The sequence below is a fragment of the Panthera pardus genome, unplaced genomic scaffold (assembly GCF_024362965.1).
Source record: "Panthera pardus isolate Hobbes unplaced genomic scaffold, ASM2436296v1 HiC_scaffold_16, whole genome shotgun sequence".
NCBI classification, from domain to species: domain Eukaryota; kingdom Metazoa; phylum Chordata; class Mammalia; order Carnivora; family Felidae; genus Panthera; species Panthera pardus.
In genome coordinates, this window is record NW_026526721.1 from 57,677,578 (window position 1) to 57,697,063 (window position 19,486).

General features: G+C 38.5%; 1 protein-coding gene across 9 annotated transcripts in view; it reads left to right on the forward strand.

Annotated features, from left to right (window-relative positions):
* CD96 (CD96 molecule) overlaps nucleotides 1-19,486 on the forward strand; it is a 96,036-nt gene that overhangs the window by 42,728 nt on the left and 33,822 nt on the right. For all 9 annotated transcript variants that reach the window (XM_019448297.2, XM_053903326.1, XM_019448300.2 and 6 more), the window contains 3 exons: nucleotides 2,425-2,515; nucleotides 5,337-5,525; nucleotides 12,920-13,012. In XM_019448297.2, coding sequence (XP_019303842.2) covers nucleotides 2,425-2,515; nucleotides 5,337-5,525; nucleotides 12,920-13,012 — 373 coding nt within the window. The remainder of the gene's footprint in view (nucleotides 1-2,424; nucleotides 2,516-5,336; nucleotides 5,526-12,919; nucleotides 13,013-19,486) is intronic.

The following is a 19,486-nucleotide window of genomic DNA, read 5'->3' on the forward strand; positions in this document are numbered from 1 at the left end:
CACATATTCCATGTGTACTGAGAAAAAATGTGTTGAAGAAACCAGTTTTTCGCTTGTCTCATGGACATGACAGCCACACCGTAAGTGAGCGAGTGATTCTGACTCCTCAGCAGAAGAATGTGTGCGTGTGCACTTGTAGGTGTGTGCACAGACTCTTGTGCGTATATGCTTCATAGTTTTTTTTTTAATTTCACATGTTTTTCTTCCTACTCATGTGGAAGGTCCTACTCATGTCTGCTTGCACAGCAAAACCATATAAGCTTGGTGTTTCATAAGAGGTTTTACTTCAGTTTGAACTAGTTTAGTCTGTGGTTTTTCAATTTTAGAGAGACTGGGAGGTGTTCAGGACATCAAGCACATTCCAAAACAAAGTCTTGGAACACAGTCTGGAGGTGGTATAGAGTATTTGAAATCTGAATCGCTCCATAAAATCCGAGTTCAGAGAATCCACTAGAGTTAAAGCTTTTTAACGTTTTTATTAAATTGACAAGAGATTTCTTCAGTGAGCCAGTTGCTTTTATAATATAATGGAACCCCTACTTGTTCCTGATATTACCATATCATCTTATGGTAGGTTAACCGAGCATGGAGAAAATGAGTCATGAGAGAGGTTAAAAGTATTGGCATTAATAAAAACCTTTACAACTTGTTTCTTAACATTTTACATCCTTTTGTGGGTCACTTGAAGGTAAACATCAATCTTTGGCATTTCATTGGATTAAATAAATTGCACTCTCTTTCTTTCACTAAATAAGAATATATTTTAGGGAACCTGGTTTTATTTTTGGCTTTCTAGGACAAAAAGTGACATATGTCACGGGTTTTTATTCCTGTCACACGTCTCCATTGTCAAGTGTGGCATGAATGTGAAAACTGGGAGCTGCAGCGTTCACTACCCACCATTTTGGATTCCACAGATAGTCGCTTCTGAAAGTCTCATGTTTGCCTTGGGTTTTTGGTAGTGGTGTGGAGGGATGCTAAACTGCACTTCAGTAGGATCTCACCAGAAAATTCTACTTTAGTGTCCTTCAATTTGGTGTTTCAGCTCTGCTCAGGACCAGATTCTTTGGGTGCAACTAGTCTGTGAAGAAATTGGCACACTATGTATTACGTATGGCTAATTGTTCTTTACTAGTTAACTAGTGAATTCATCAGTTGTGGAAAATATTTGAGAGCTAAGAACCAAGACCAGTCATATATGAAATACATACATCTCTTGATGAGACAACAAACAACTCTACGTGGTATTATAATTGGACGGTGTTGGGGTGCTTGGGTGGCTCGATCAGTTAAACATCTGACTCTTGATTTCAGCTCAGGTCATGACCTCATGGTTTGTGGGATCGAGCCACACATCAGGCTCTGTGCTGACAGTGCAAAGCCTGCCTGGGATTTTTCTCTCTGTGTCCCTCCCCTGCTCACATGCATACACACTCTCTCTCTTTCTCTCTGTCTCTCAAAATAAATAAATAACATAAAAAAAAAAAAACACCTCATGCAGTGACATGTTTAAAAAAAGATTGAAATACAATTTTATAGTGTCTCAGATAAAATAATAATAATGAGATCCAGTAATTCTTTTTGGGTATTTTCACCAGGATTTTGAAAAAAAACACCATCTCACAAAGAGCAAATGTGTTGGAAATAAAACATAACTAAACCTATCTCTAAGCTACCTGTTCTTTTTCTCTCATATTTCAGTACAATGTGTTTTACCAGAAAATACCTTGGACTGGAAATGGGGTAACTTAGTTCCCAGTTGTGCCATCAACTACATTCCACTCTCTTTAACCATCCTGTGATTTCTGTGCCTTGGTTCCCCCATCTGTCAAATGGCAATGATAAGTTGTGTCCTACCCCACCCTAGAGGACCGTTAAGATGATAACATGAAAAGTCAATTGCATAAACTCTTTACAAGTCAAAAGTGAGATATTCACAATAATGGTTTTTGTGGTTATTGCTGCAAATAATACTTTACATTATTTGGGGAATGGAAACAACCCAAATGTGGATATCTTTTAGCTTAGAGTGTAACAGAATATTCTTTTCTGGTCTCTGACTGTTAGAGCTTCTTCCTTTTTAGTCTTTGGCTTCCATTTAGCACTGTTTTATTCTTCTTGGGTAGAACAGTGATCTTCTTTTTCCAAAACCCAGAGTCCAGACTTGCAATATTAGTCTAGTCCTAGATTCTTCCCAAGTTGACCTATGCTTCCAGCCATGAGTTCATGACATGTCTATAGGAGACAGTCTATTTGTAGCTCACTTTTTCACATAAGCTCTGAAAGGTAAACATAGCCTTGTTGAAAGTGTAGAAAATTGTTTTCTGCCAATTTGCCCCATGTGACGGTTGGCCGGGATGTAAGGGGTACAATTTTCTGCTGAATTTGCAAATAAGCCTTTCTGTGTTCTGCTTTTACCCCCAGAGAACATTTACCTGCTCCCTGAGGAATGTATTTCCCACAGCAAATCTCACGTGGTTTATAGAAGGAGGCTTTCCTCAAGGTGAAAAAGAAGGTAAGGAAATCAGTCAATGGAAATGGGTTTGGCAAAGAAAGAAAGAAAGAAAACAAAGAAGAATAGAAATTGCCATTTCCTGAGCTGATCTTGGCATTTAAGAACAATTCTCATTCCAAGACAAACATCATCTTGCCTACCAGATGCCATTTTCTGATACCCCATCTAGTGCCTCGAAGAGGATGGGAGTGGGTAACATTTCCAAAATTAAGAAATACCCCTGATTTCTTTAACTCTCAACTGTTAGTCAAAGCAGATCTCTTACATGAGGGCAAAGAAGTTTAATTCAATATATACGTATTAATAATTTCATTTAATTCAAATAACTTAGCACCACTGATTCAAATCAATAAATAAATACTTGCCACTTTTTCTTCTAAGGATCTGAGTGGGGTGGGGAAGACTAGAGGAAGTACATATAAAGGACTGGGCTTTATGACAAGGAACTCCACCAGGAGGATTAAAAATTCTCGGAGCAGGGACACACACTGAGACAAGCTCCGATGAGAATGCATAAAGCCGTATTTTTCGTAGGCGATAAACATGGCAGCCTGTGCCAGAACAATCCCAGCCAGCCCCTGCCTGGGACAACAGCCCTTCTTCTTCCTCCTGAGTCATTGTTTTCTCAAAGCTCAATATGTTTTCAACAGTAACTGAGTCACATAGCTCTTGCTACATTGTTATTTTTAATGGGTAAAAATAAAAAGTTTATATTGATGAATGATCGTATTGATCCACTGTATTCATTTTGAGACTATTACTGGTTTGTTATTCACTTTAAAAACAATTCACCCATAATCATGACCAGATGCAATCCTGAAAATCTTTCTTAAGGGTCATTATAGGTATGGTCTCCTGTTAAGTAAGCCCTGGTTTGATGTGCCCATTACTCTTCTGGACCATGAGGCCAGACATTGTGGTCAGAATTCTACCACATGTAGTTATTACTTTGGTAAGTAACAACTTCAAAACTAGCATTTAGAGCCTTTAGTGTAAAGAAGCCATAAGGGTCCAGAAAGTTCTGGCCTACAGTGACAGATGGTTTTACGTTAATTTCCTGCTGCCATGTGTGCTATTTGGAGGTTGTACTAACAGTGGCAGTTAAACAGTTTCTATTTCTAAAGGAGACTCACAGGACCCAAATGACAATGGCTATAAATCTACAGCTTATTTCAGGAAAAGGATACAATATAACAACACCATTAAAGTAAAGGTATGCATCCCATGTACAGATTTACAGCAAGGGGGGCAGTGAAATCAGGCACGGGCTCCTTTGCAAAGAGGAGACAACCAATATGGCACAGAGCACCTTAGAAGCAGGGAACCCCAAGTGGAGTCTTGGCTGAGCTTGTTTTATATTTTATTTAGGTGGATTCCTGCTATGTAGACACACTCAACCACAGAGCCTTCCCAGATTCTAGCCTGGGCCAGGTGCAAATCATTAATCTTACCGGTATCAGTCAATAATAAACAATGCTGATGAGCTAAGACAACTGGCCCCCGAGCTCCTTGGACCCACGGTCACCAACAAAGCAATGCTATTAATCAACACACTCCGTAGTTTGACTATGGATCAGTGCCATGCAAGAGCTTGAGCCAAACAATTTAGGGTAACTCCAGGCCTGGTGGAACAGACCCTCACTGCCCAGAAGCTGTGGTTTGACCATTTTAGACTCTAGGTTACCGTAAACTGAACCATCCCTGCCGGAGACCTGCTCCAGCAACCAGGGGTTCCTGAAGGATGAACAGCGTCGGTGAAAAAGTGAAAATAAAACAAAACTAAAAGAAAAAACAAAAATAAAAATGGACACGGACAACAGCAGTGTGTTGAACTGGCCGATTTATTGCCGTAAATGTGGCATTATATATGCTAGTGATTTCCTTGTAGCATACGTCATCTATGTTTTTCTAACATTACCTAATTTTGAAAATGTTCCTATGTGTAATCAACCTTTAAGAAATAACATGGCGATTTTCTCGTAATGTTCCCTCATACCCTTTGATTATTGATTAGTTTCTTGCATTATTCCATTATGCATCTGCGTTTATCTATAATCTATAGAGCGTTTGCTCTGCTGTTTTCATGAAAGGTCATCTATCGCTCAACACCTCAAGTGGAACAGTTACAGGGACATGACCGCTTAGTTGTTTCCCCAAACCATTTGTGGTTTGAGGAACGAAAGTGTTCGCCTGGGTCTGAGGTGCCAGGAGGGGGCCAAGAGGGCCTTAGAAACCCATGCCTTATACATTCTCAGAGAGACAATGCACCTAGGAACTAATGAACCATTCTGTACTTTAACCGACTAGGTTCAATCATCATCTGGCATGCCTTCAGGGGGCCAAGTGAGCCTAGGGGTTAGAGTGACTTGTGCCTGTAGATACACTCCTTAGGAGTGGGGCTTTCAAATCCATATGTCTCTCCTTTTTTGGCCTCGTTTGCTGGCAAATGCATGAGGCTATCCTTCCTGTAAGTAGAGGAGTCTCCATAGGGGATGGCAAGGGCTAAATGTAAGGCCGCACAATTTCTTGCGGAACCTTATTTTCTTTCCTAATAGTTCTTTTCCCAGGGGGCCTGTCGAGGGCAATTCCCCAACAGACAATACCCCAGATACTTTTATTAAAGCCATATTACCTAAAAGCTTCCAAGAAGCTTCACTGTCGGTGGGCCGCCTTGCAGTCACCAATCCGTCCACAGCCTGGGCCTTGCCATCAGGCTGGGATAGCTCGGCTTCCAGCACATCCCCAGCCATTCCTTGCCATCACTGTATGGCTCATAGCAGAAAATGTTGCTGACCGATCTTGTTCTTAATCTGTCTTCTAGAAATATACGTTACTAACGAAGAGAGAAAAGACAAAAGTGGATTTTGGGAGCTGAAGTCTGTTTTGACAAGGGTGTATGGTAATAAGCCAGCCCAACCAAACAACCTGACCATCTGGTGCATGGCTATGTCCCCAGTCCCTGGAAATAAAGTGTGGAATATCTCGTCTGAAAAGATCACTTTTTCCTTGGGTGAGTTGTCTATTTAATAAGGTCAACAAGGGGCGGCCAGGACTGCCATAAGCTCAGAACATTTCTAATTAGAACAAATAGAGTGCTCATTATTTCCATGGTGTTTTAATCTCGGAAGACTCTCTACACAACTCAAAATTACTAAATTTCGTAGGATCAAGCCTCTTTTGATGAAAAATGGGACTCTACTTAAAAGAATTTCTTCAAATAAAAAGCAGTTGATTCCTGTTTCTAAAGAATTTCTAGTGAATATGGCAATTTTTTCAAATTTCATTAATAATAACTTTTTGTTAATCTACCATATAATGAAAATTAACACTAATACATTGATGATCAAGAGTGATTCTTAAAATCCTAAAATCTCTTCTGAGTCACTAACAACCTTTAATTACATATAACATTTATAATTTTAATACTTAGGAATGGATAAACCATGTATGAGATATAAAAAGCTTGAGGATAAAGACTGTATCTTAATGATTTTAGTGCCCCTAAGTTGAAGCACAGAATTGGGCAAATAGAAGATTTTTATGACTTGAAAATTGATACGTAGGATCATTCTACTTATTTACAACATTTGACGAACCGGAATATTGACTACTCGAAACCTGACCAACTAATGGAGATTTTGCTACACAAAAGATGTGAACAAATGTCTCAACAAATGCAGTGACAACAGATTGCCTATAAAAAATAGAAGTTTGTAATGACAACTAGCAAACATGCATGTATAACAGCAAAGTAATACTTAAACAGATTTGTTAGCCGTTATCACAACTCTGCAGGACCGTTAACATCTTTTACCACCTTCCTATTTTCAGAGAAATTGTAGTCTATAACATACTCATAAAACCCAAGGTAGTTTATAAGGGAAAGTTCCTCTTTGTTTCAAGGCCAGTGTCTGCATCTTGGGTCCTACCCGGCCCTTTCATACAGGCAGCCATTTGGTTCCCGGGAGCCTTAGTTGGGAAGGGTATGTGGCTCAATACACATCCGTCCCCCTGTTCAGAAGTAGGTGCCATTGTGAATCTGGGACAGTGGCATCATGCCTGTAATGCTGCCTGTGTATGTGTGTACATACACACACACAAACACATCTCCCTACGAACTTTTAGTTAATCATCCGGAAATGATCATGGGTTTACACTAAAACATCCATACTCAATTTTGCCTAATTCCCTCAGAAGTAAATGCACCTCCTTTCTAGAAGGCTGGACACAGGTAAGGCTATGGTCTTGGAACGGGGTAAAGGCAGCTGGTTCTCCTATAGATTTGCCAGTAACTTTGGCAGACTTTAAGGCCATAAGCTAAAGACCAAATAACCTCAAATTCCTATGGAGAACCTTATTCCCATCACAGACAGAACCATATTTGAAAAACCAGTCTTTTCTGATGTTAAAATTGAGCTTGTCTTGATTTAAAGATTTTATTTTTTAGAGCAGTTTTAGGTTTACAGCAAAATTAAGAGGAAGGTACAGAGATTTCCTGTATACCCTTCCACACACATGCATAGCCTCCCTTGTTATCAACATCGCTTACCAGAATACGGTTCATTTGTTACAACTGTACACATCATAATCACCCAAAGTCCATAATTTACCTTAGGTTTCACACTTGGCGTTGTACATCCTGTGGGTTTGGATAAATGTGCACTGACATGTACCCATCATTACAGCTTCAAAAGGCCCTAAATTTTCACTGCCTTAAAAATCCTTTGTGCTCTACCTATACATCCTTTACCCCCATCCCCCACCTCTGGCAACCACTGATATTTTTAGTCTTTACAATTTTCCCTTTTCAGAATGCCATATAGTTGGAATTACACACTATGTTGCCTTTTCAGATTGACTTCTTTCATTTGGTAATATGCATTTAGCATGTTGTCTCCATGTTGTCTCATGGCTTGACAGCTTATCTTTTTTAGTACTGAATAATATTCCATTTTATGCATGTACCATAGTCTAATATACCTGCTCACCTACTGAAAAACATTTCAGTTGCTTCCAACTTTGGGAAATTAGGAAGAACGCTGCTTTGAACATGCATGTTCAGGTTTTTGTGAGGGCCTGAGTTTTCGATTCCTTTGTGTGAATACAAAGGAGTACAATTGCTGGATTGTAGATAAGACTTTGTCTAGTTTTGTGAGAAAACACCAAACTGTCTTCCAAAGTGGCTGCACCATTTTGCATTCCCACCAGCAGTGAATGAGAATTCCTGTTGTTCCACATCCTCATCACCGTTTCATATTGTCAGTGTTATGGTTTTTGGCCATTCTAATAAGTGCATAGTGGTATCTTGTTATTTCAATTTGCATTTCTCTGACGACATGTTATATGAAGCTTATTTGCCTTCAATATGTCTTCTTTGGTGAGGTGTCTATTAAAGTCTTCAGCCCGATTTTTTAATCAGGTGGGTTGTTTTCTTACTGTTGAGTTTTAAGTGTTCTTTATATATTTTGAATAATAGTCCTTTACCAGATGAGTCTTGTGCAAATGTTTTCCTCCCAGTCTGTGGCTTCTCATTCTCTTGAACTGTGCTATAATTTTGGGATAATAAGGGAGAACACTGATCCTGATACCCAAAGCACACCATAATTCCAATTTTATAGGACAGTCCTTGATCTAGTATAATTTTAGGCTCTGAGCAGATGGTTATTTTTAAATTGTCAAGTGAATTTTTATCTTTCACGATCAAATATTAAAGACAATAAATCTTGAAGAGTTCAGTTTCCCAAAGTTATAGCTTACATTCTGGTCATATTCTAGCATATATCTTTAAGAATGATTTAGAAGATGCAGTAGTCTCTGTAAAGCAATGTCATCCCTGGATCATACTTCCTTACTTGTTGCAAGTTCTTAAACACTTAGTTCCAAACACTTTCTGCTTGTGGGGGCACTGCTGGGAGCTTTATGAACCCTGAAGAAAACTTCTGATGCCTTGTGTAAGAGTTACTGCTTTATCAGGCCATTACTGTTGACAGATATGGAGATGAAAATCTAGAAGAAAAATCTAAAGCAGAGAAATTCTGAGAATATTACAGAGCAGAAAGGAGGTTTAGTAAGAGGAGTTTTGGTTTCCCTTTGCTCCCAGAGAACAGTTAGAAGCCTGAAAGCTAACAGCTCTCTGAGCTGTTCCCTTCCCCACCTATCTCCTGGTCTCCCAGTGAGTTCAAATGCTCAGGGATTCTTATTCTAGTAAACTGAGAAAGGGAAAGGGGTCGGCGTAGGGTGGTCAGTGGCTCATCAGGCATCTATTTGAGTATGAGGGCCTACAGATTCCTGTGATTCAACAGTGAATACATTTTTTAAAAAAATTCTTTCCAAAATACTTTACCCTGCTGCTACCAAACCCCAAGTTCAGCTGCCCCTCACTCAAAAGGCCATCAATACTCAAGAGAGTTTTGACTGGAAAAGAGTATGAGCTTTGTTCAGGAGGCCGGCCACCTGGGGAGAAGATGGACTCTTGTGCAGAGGCCGACTCTGTGGTTTCTGCCTAGCCTAAGGATGTTTTAAAGGGGCTTAGGATTGGTAGGGGGGTTCAGTAGTCTGTAACATTTCTTGATTAGGTGCAGACTTGGCGGTAACTAGCTAAAGACCTTATCTCAGTGCTGGGGGTTGTGTGAGGGAATCTGCTACCTGTTTCCTTTTTCTTTTATATATATATATATTTAGAAAGAGAGAGTGAGCAAGGGAGAGGGGCAGAGGGAGAGAGAGAGGATCTTAAGCAAGTTCAGTATTCAGTGCATAGCAGGACACAGGCCTTGATCCCACTGCCCTGGGATCTTGACCTGAGCGGAAATTGAGTGGGGCGCTCAACTGACTGAGCCACCCAGGTGCCCCTGCTTCATGTTTTCTGAAGGGCAGGAGTGCTCTGTTCTTTCTAGGAAAGAATCCAAAATCTATAGATATACAAAGGAAGGTTAACCAATCGCATGGTCTCAGGGGATTTGCTAAAGTTTAAAGATACTCGCTTAAGCAGGAGAGGCAGAGGTAGCTTCACTGCTAGCCTAGCTTATCAGAATGTCTAAAATTGTAGCGCTGCAGGGCCAATTTTTTGGTATATAGAAAGAGTTACTTTTGTTTTGTTTTGTTTTGAGGTGGAGGGGATGTTTTGTTTCATTTTAAAACAAAAGTTGAGTGCAAATGCCCCCTGGGGTGGGTAATGTCCTCACTGTCACCAGCTGCCATTCATCATTAAAAGGATTTCCATTTGGGACAGAAAAGAAAGTTATGTATGTCTATTTTTTGGATGTGGAGACAGGATTAACAAGGGATATGTTAGTAGTGGGGCAAGAGAACCACTGAATGTTGAGGTGGAATATGCCAGACAAATACTTATTTCATGATTTTTCTCATACCCTGACTGATCCTTAGGATCCTGGGGATCCTAGGATATCCATTAAGGACTTTTTTTTTAATGTTTATTTTATTTTTGAGAGAGAGAGCATGAGCAGGGGAGGGGTGGAGAGAGGGGCACAGAGGATCCGGAGCAGGCTCTGAGCTGATAGCAGCCAGCCCAATGTGGGGCTTGAACTCACTAGCTGTGAGATCATGACCTAAAATGAAGGATAGATACTCAACCTACTGAGCTACCCAGGCGCTCCAGTTAAATACTTTAATATATACATGCACATTACCCAAGGATCTTGTTAAAAAGCAGATTCTGATTCATTAAGTTGAGGTGGAGGGGCAGGGCCTGAGATCCTACATTTCTAGCAAGCTCCTAAGAGACACCATGGACCACATTTTGAGAAGCAAAGACTTTGCAAGGCCTGGAGTCTGGTTCATTTCTAGGTGGACCAGCTAAGGGCTGATTCGAGCTCTGAGGAAGTCCGAGAACTGACCAGCTGCCCTAGGGGACAGACACCTGGCCACTACTGCCCATGAGGATGGTCCTGGGCACCCTGCCAGGCCTGCTGCAGATAGGACACACTCAGGAACAGATGAAGTTGCTTTCGGCCAGCAGCTTAACCACTTACAGCATGATGGCAAATGTAATGGTCTGAAAACTGGCTGATATCTTCCTGCCAAATTCTGCATTTGAGTTTTGGGAAATAGGTGTTTTTTTTTTCTGTTAAGTTTTAGCCACTCTTTTCTACATCCCCTGAGTTTTGTTTTGTTTTCTTTTTCTTTGGTGTTTTGTTTTGTTTGGTTTTTTTGGTTTTGTTTGTTTGTTTGTTTGTTTGTTTTTTTGGCTGCACATTTCATCTTGAAAGCTATGCATCATTTGTTACAGAGCAAAGAGTTCATCTTAAAATACAAATCTTGCAGTAACAACTCCCTGATACACTGTAAGGTTCTGTGTGGCAAGAACTTCTCAGATTACAAAGATATGTGGTGTTGAAATATGGCTGAATAACATCTTAAAATAGAAATGTTCCATCAATGAAAAATAAATGCTTCCTATTGTAGAAATCCAGGATTGAGCACAACCTATCAACATCTTCTTTTCTAGGAGTCAACAAACTTTCTGTTTTTATCTGCCAGATAGTAAATATTTTATGCTTTGTGGACCATATGGTCTCTATCACAATTGCTCAGCTCTGCCATTGTAGTACAAAAGCAGCCATAGACATTACATAAACAAATGGATGTGGCTGTATTCCAATAAAACTTTATTTACAAACATAGGCAGTGGGTGGATTTGACTTGTGGGCCATAGTTTGCCAACTTCTGTTCCAATCAATCTACAGAGAAAAACACCTAGGCATTATTTTTCCAGGCCCATGTTCCATCTTATTAAGGTCACTACTTTGGAAGATGATGCTTATTATGCATCAGCAGTCAGATAATGTACTTAAAGTTGGTCTTCTCTCTTCCAGTGTTAAAAAGGAATCTATATTCATTCATTCATATACCTGCATTTGCCAGGAATCAGAAACACAGAGATTTCACAATCACTTCTGTTGAGGGGGTATACTGATGATATAGAGCAATAAGGCTTTTGCTAGGGTAAACACTGAGGGCTATGAGCACATTGCAAAGATCCCTAGGGTCTTTCAAGTTTGAGAAGGTGCATACCAGGAAGTCTGCGATGAGTAAGTATAAGGAAACAGCATATGCAAAAAGAAAGAATCCACAGAGATCGGATTGAAATATCACCTGTTGGGTTGAGGGTATGATTTGAGATGTAAAAGATGATAGGCAACTTCAGGAAATGAAGTGGGATTGTAATGGGGGGAAGAAAATAATGATCAGATTTGTATGTCGTGCTGAAGTGTTCAGATATGTTTCAGATGGTTCGGGTGGAGGAGGATGGTCATTCCACCAGCCTATTTGTATACTCTCCATGTGACTTTCTCCCCACCCTACACCCACCTCCTCAGAGGTTAATAGCGAGGGATCATTTACATGATAATATGATAACTGGTCAGAGCCAACTGTGAGCATTACCCACAGCCAACAGCAACAACAATACTGCCAACGCTGAAAATAAAACATGGATACATCTTGATTACAAAAACAAATTCCTTCCAACGTTCTATGTGCTATCTGGTGGCATAACTTATATATCCTTTTCCCTTAAAGCAAATTACAGACTAGAACCAATAGTATAATTTATAATTAAATGTCCAGATAATAGACACAGCACACCAGATGTGTGACATTACACCCAGTGTCATTATATGTAGAAAATCACAAAATCCCCTAGTCTGAAAATCATTTAACCATATTTAACCCAGACATTCCTAAAGTTAATAGATCCTTCTGGCATTTTTGGATTGTTTTATACTGCTAATAGGACTATTTTACAGTTCAATAATAGAAGCTTAAGGAGTTGGCGTAAGTGTATAATATGATAAAACAATGTATTCTAGGCTCACTTTCACCCCTACCTGCCCCCACACACATTGAGAAAAGTTATAGCCAAATAAAAATTTTGTGACAAAAAAAAAGGCATCTGAGAAAAAGCAATAATAATGCCATCAGTCTTAGGTTCATTGATGTTACATCCAGTTGGAGCATTACATCGTTGTTTCTCTTGCCGATAAAATTTTGCAGGCTTGTGGATTTGTAAACTGTATGATTACTTTTCAAATACTTCACGATATTAGCTGCTATAATTATTTTACCAGGTCTTGGTTAAATGTTATTTTCTCCAGGAAGCTTCCCCTGACCTTCCAATCTCGGTTGGTACCCTTTCTTTGCACCCCCGTGGCACCCCGTGGCACTCAACACAATGCCTGGCTACCTGCCTGTTATCTAGGCTTATGGTCCTTAAACGCAGCCCGATGTCTTTGTCATTCACCGCTGCATCCCACAGCCTTGCATGTAATAGGTCTTCATTAATGAATTGTTAGATGAGTAGACAAAATTGTGGGGGAAATTAAGTCAATACATCATCCTTCTGTTACAATATTATGGTCATCATTAATATCCATTTCATCCTTTCAGGCTCCATGAACCCTCCGACAGACTCTCTGCTTAATGTTGTCACACCTACCCTTGGCACCCGAACTTCTCCAGCCAACAGTGTATCTCCTACAAGTAAGCATGTTTTCACACAGCCTTCCTTCCTCTTTTTTTCTTTTTTTAATTATTTTTTTTTTAATTTGAGTATAGTCGAGACATAACGTTACATTAGTTTCAGGTGTACAACATAGTATTTCAACCTCTATGTTGTGCTGTGCTCACCACAACTATAGCCACCGTCTGTCACCATACAACATTGTTAAAATACCACTGACTATATTCTCTCTGCTATGCCTTACATCCCCATGACTTACCCCTTTCATAACTAGAAACCTATATCTCCCACTCCCTTTCACCCACTTTGCCCATCCCCCCTCTCCCTTCTCCTCTGGCAACCATCAGTTTGTTCTCTGTATTTATAGATCTGATTCTGCTCATTTGATCATTTGTGTTTGTTTTTAGATTCCACATGTAAGTGAAATCATATGGTATCTGTCTTTTCCTGTCTGACTCACTTCATGTAGCATAATACCCTCTAGGTCTCTCCATATTGCTGCAAATAGCACATACGGATGCATAATATTCCGTCTTCCTTATCCATTCATCTATCAATAGACCCTTGGGTTGCTTTCGTATCTTGGCTATTGTAAATAATGCTGCAATAAACATAGGGGTGCATATATCTTTTTGAATTAGTATTTTCATTTTCTTCGGGTAAATACCCAGTGGTAGAATTATTGGATCATATGGTATTTCTATTTTTTATTTTTTCTTCATACTATTTTTCCACAGTGGATGTACCCATTTACATTCTCACCATCAGTATATGAGAGTTCCTTCTCCAACACTTTTTATTTCTTGTCTTTTTTATTTTGATTCCTCTGACAGGAATAAGGTGATATCTCATTGTAGTTTTGATTTACATTTCCCTAATGGTTAGTGATGTTGGACATCTTTTCATGTGTCTGTTGGTCATCTGTGCCTTCTGTAGAAAAAAATGTCTGTTCAGCACCTCTGCCCATTTTTTTTTAATTCAGACTTGTTTTTTAGTGTTGAGTTGTATAGGTTCTTTATTTTTTAAGCTTTTATTTTAATTGCAGTTAGTTACCATAAAGTGTTATATTCGTTTCAGATATATAATATAGTGATTCTACCATTCCATACATCCTCTGGTACTCATAATGACAAGTACACTCCTTAATCCCCATCTCTTATTTCACCCATTTCCCGCCCCCCCCCCCCCCACCTCCCCTCTGGTAACTATCAGTTTGTTCTCTATAGTTAAGAATCTGTTTCTGGAGTTTTCTCTCTTTTTAATCTTTGCTCATTTTTTTCTTTCTTCACATGAGTGAGATCATATGGTATTTGTCTTTCTCTGACTGACTTATTTCACTTATCATTGCACCCTCTGGCTCCATCCATGTTGTTACAAATGGCAAGATTTCATTCTTTTTTATGGATGAATAATATTCCATTGTATATATGTACACTACATCTTCTTTAACCATTCATCTATCAATGGACACTTGGGCTGATTCCATAGTTTGGCTATTGTAAATAAGACTGCAAACATGTATGTATCCCTTTGAATGAGTGTTTCTGTGTTTTTCGGTAAATACCCAGTAATACGATTCCTGGATCCTAGGGTAGTTCTATTTTTGATTTTTTGAGGACTCTCCATACTGTTTTCCACAGTGGCCGCACCAGTTTGCATTCCCACTAACAGTGCATGAGGGTTCCCTTTTTCTCCACATCCTTGCCAGTGCTCGTTGTTTCTTGTTTTTGTTTTTAGCCATTCTCATGGGTATAAGGTAATATCTCATTGTAGTTTTGATTTGCATTTCCGAAATGATAAAATGAATAATGTTGAGCATGTTTTCTTGAACCTATTGTCCATCTGGATGCCTTCTTTGGAGAAATGTCTGTTCATGTCTTTTGTCCATTTTTTAATTGGATTTTTGTTTTTTGGTGTATAAGCTCTTTACATATTTTGATTATTAACCTCTTATTGGATATATCATCTGCACATATCTTTTCCCATTCAGTAGGTTGACTTTTTGTTTTGTTGATGGTTTCATTTGTTGTGTAAAAGCTTTCTATTTTCATGTAGTCCCAATAGGTTATTTTTTTCTTTTGTTTCCTTTGCCTTAGGAAGCATCTACAAAAATGTTGCTGTAGCCAATGTCAGATAAATTACTTCCTGTGTTCTCTTCAAGGATTTTTATGGTTTTAGGTCTCACATTTAGACCTTCAATCCATTTTTAATTTATTTTTGTGTATGGTGTATGAAAGTGGTTCAGTTTCATTCTTTTATGTGTAGCTGCCCAGTTTTCTTAGCACCATTTGTTAAAGAGATTTTTTCCCATTATATATTCTTGCCTTCTTTGTCATAGATTAACTGGCCATACGAGCATGGGTTTATTTCTGAGATCTCTATTCTGTTCCACAGATCTATTTTTGTGCCAGTACCATACAGTTTTGATGACTATAGTTCTGTAGTATATCTTGAAATCTGGAATTGGGATACTTCCAGCTTCGTTCTTTCTCAAGATTGTTTTGGCTACTCAGGGTCTTTTGTGATTGCATGAAAATTTTAGGATTATTTGTTTTAGTCCTGTGAAAAATGATGTTGGTATTTTGCTAGGGATTGCCTTTTGGCATGTAGCACTGAATTTGTAAATTGCTTTGGGTAGTATGGACATAAAATGCTGTTGGTATTTTGATGAGGATTGCATTGAATCTGCAGGTTGCTTCAGATAACATGGACATTTTAACAGTATTAATTCTTCCAATCAATGAGCATGGAATACCTTTCCATTTGTGCCATCTTCAATTTTTTTCATCAATGTTTTAGGGTTTTCAGAGTATGGGTCTTTTATCTTCTTAACTAAGAAGTTTATTCTTAGGGTTTTTTTTGGTGCAATTATAAATGGAATTGTTTCTTAATGCCTCTTTCTGAGACTTCTCTATTAGCATATAGGAAAACTACTGATTTCTAGGTATTAATTTTGTATCCTGAAACTTTATCAAATTCATTTATTACTTCTAGTAACTTTGGGTGGAGTCTTTAGGATTTTGTCTACTTAGTAGCATGTCATCTGCAACTGGTGACTATACTGTTTTACTTCCCATGAGTTGTCCATCTTTTAACCAAGCAGATTGACAGAGAAAACATTTTCAGAAAATCTGTATGATTCGTGTTCTTTTATTATCTATACCATTTTAGGTAAACATAGTAAGTACTATTCTTATGGCTTTAAAGAATTAACATAGCTTCCAAAGCCTTTCACTTGAAGCTCTGGCAAGATTAGGGTCAATAAATATGCAGTGAGAAATTTCAATTCTGTATTTATTATTAAATAGGTTAATAAATTGACAGTCTTCTTCTAGAACTGTGTTCTCAGTGGGGTGTTTAAGAAATTGGTTATAAATGGGCATCCTGTGGATCAGATGTAGTTAGATAGTTTTAAATTTAAATTTGTTCTGGTTCAAATTAATTTTGACAAAGTTGACTGGTGAGGACTATGAATTCAGCCTCCCAGTGGCATTATTAATAATGGAGGTCAGGCTGGGTCAGTGTTACTATGGCAAAGGGATAGCAGTGACTTTCAGAAGGTCGTATTGATGCAAACAAATCATAAATTCCCATGTCTGTGGCTTTTGTGTTTAACAAAGAACCATGGTTACTTTCTTTAATACAAAAAAAATGTATATTCTGTGTAGAGGAGTACAGTTCTCATTTCTTATTTAATTAAAACTATCAATTTTAGCTCAAAATGAGAACTGAAATTGAAATAAAACAAAAGCAGTTGGTAGAAATGAACAATTCTTTCAGACTGTAGCCTTTTGGCATACAGTCTGCAGTCACTGTCACAGGTTGGTACCTCTCAGAAAATGAAGCATGTGGCAGGGTGCGAAATGTCTGCAAATCACCCATCAGAAATTTTACATCCATCTGACTTTTCCTAGTTTGTAATGTTTTGAAATTTTTATTTGAAGCTGATTTTTCTTCCACTTCTAACTCATCATTCGGCAATAAACTATAGTAGATTATGTTACTCTTCATTCAACAAATATTAGCATATTCAAAAATAACGCCTTAAATTTCTTTAGTACTCCACGTATTATCCAGTTATCCAGTGCTACATAACAAATTACTCCCCAAATTAGCAACTTTTAAAACATGTATTGTCTTACATGATTTTAGGGTCAGCAATCCAGGAGCAGCTAAGCTGGGTCATATGGCTCTGTTTTTTTCATGGGGTTGTCGTCAAGTGGGGTTGGCTGGGTCTTTAGTTATCAGAAGGTTTGACTGGGGCCGAGGGTTCTGCTTTCAAGTTTGAGCATGTTGTCCGAAGGCCTTCGTTCCTCACCACATGGTTTCTCTCCGTAAAGGTTTCTCACATTATGGCAGCAGCCCTCCCTCAGACCAACTAACTCAAGAAATAGAGTAACCAAGACGAAAGCCACACTGCCTTTTTATTGCACAGCATCATTTTGTTTTATTGTATCTGTTAGAAGTGAGTCATTAAGTCCAGCTCATACTCAAGAGGAAGAGACTTAGGCTCCACTTCTTGAAGGGAAGAGTATCAAAGAATTTGTAGACAAATTAAAACCACCATGTCCTGTCATTTAGAAAATATTTGCACATAAAATGCAATGTGGTTTGATCTTTATTATGAGAGGTAGACAGAGCAAGCATTATTGTCCCCATTTTCCAGATGAAGACACTGAGATGCTGAGGGCTTAAATGATCACACAGCTAGTAAGTGACAAAGTTAGTATTCACACCAAAGTCTTCTGACTCTAAATCTAGTTCGATCCACATGTGATACCAGGTTGTCTCCAACCGGTCTGAACACTTCATGAGGACAGGGGATATATGCTTAGCACAGAGTAGACACACAAAAATACTAGTGGAATAAATGAATGAATAAAAGAATTAATGAGAATACTGTTCCTTCACTATACAAATGTCATTTAATAGATTCCATGATGTCTTGAAAAAGATGATATTTTGTTCCTGCCTTCAAAAAGGTCGCAGTGTACTTGGAAAGAGATAATATGTGCACATAAAAATGATAATTCAAAATAGTGAGGTGAAAGGTGTTACATCTTACAGAATTAAAATGCTCAGGGAGAGGTGCAGACTAGCAAGTCTCGGGTTTTAAGTAAGGAGAGATCCCATGGGTACATGGAGTCAAGAAATGTTACTAAAAAGAGAAAATAAGATGACCCTTTAAGTATGTATTGTATTTATTTGACTCAGTTGAGAGCTTGAAGAAAACATTCTAAACCAAGAGAACAATGTGAGTAGTTGAGCGTTGGTGAGGATGTGGGTAACAATTTGACAAAATGTTAGTAGATAAGCTTATGTCAGTGGGTGGGATTGTGTAGCAAAGAAGACTAGAAAATGCAGAATAAAGAGAACCTTAATCCCCAGCCTAAGGTTTCTCAATGTTCTCCCAAAGGAAATGAGGCTGGGAGTTCAATTAATATTTTTTAGGAAGGAAGTGATATAATTCATTTACCAAATATTCATTAAGCACTTACTATGTCCCAGGTACTGTTCTAGGTACTAGGAATACAACAGGGACCAAAAAGAGAAAACAACTCTGCCCTCATGACATTAGCATTCTGCCAGTTAAAAGCAGAAATTCATTTCTTCTAGCTGAGTTTTCCACGGGGTTGGGTTAGTTGACATACACAACAACTTGGAAGGAACTGGAGGGTATTGTGCTAAGTGAAATGTCAGTCACAGAGACAGATAGCATATGTTTTCACTCATATGTGGAACTTGAGAAACTTAACAGAAGACCATGGGGGAAGGGAAGGAAAAAAAAAGTTACAAACAGAAAGGGAGGCAAACCATTAGAGACTGTCAAATACAGAGAACAAACTGAGGGCTGGTGGCGGTGGGGGGCTGGGGGGCAGGGAAAATGGGTGATAGGCACTGAGGAGGGCACTTGTTGGGATGAGCACTGGGTGTTGTATGGAAGCAATGAATCATGGGAATCTACTGCTGAAGCCAGGAGCACACTGTATACACTGTATGTTAGCTAACTTGACAATAAATTATTAAAAAAATAAAAATAAAACGTGACTTGCATAATGCACGTGTAGATCAAATTACCATGATGTACACTTTAAATACCTTAAAATTTTATTTGTCAATTATACTTCAATAAAGGAATGAATAAATAAAAATGTGACTTAAAAGACTACTAAAAAAAAAAAAAAGAAAGAAAAGAGAACAACTATGCCCTCATGACATTAATATTCTGTCAGTTAAAAGCAGAAATTCATTTCTTCTAGGTGAGTTTTCCATGGGGTTAGTTGGCATACATTAAAATGCTTCTATCAGACCAAACATCATTCTTATTTCTGTGAAGAAATGCAAGGAAAGGAAAAAGACATTTGTTCCCTTTAAGAAACCTGCAATATAAAATAGTTCTAGTATTAGGGAAGGAGAATACAGTCAAATAAACATATTTATCAAAAAGCTGGAACATATGTTACTTGAGCTATTGTCACACTAAGCTGATATGG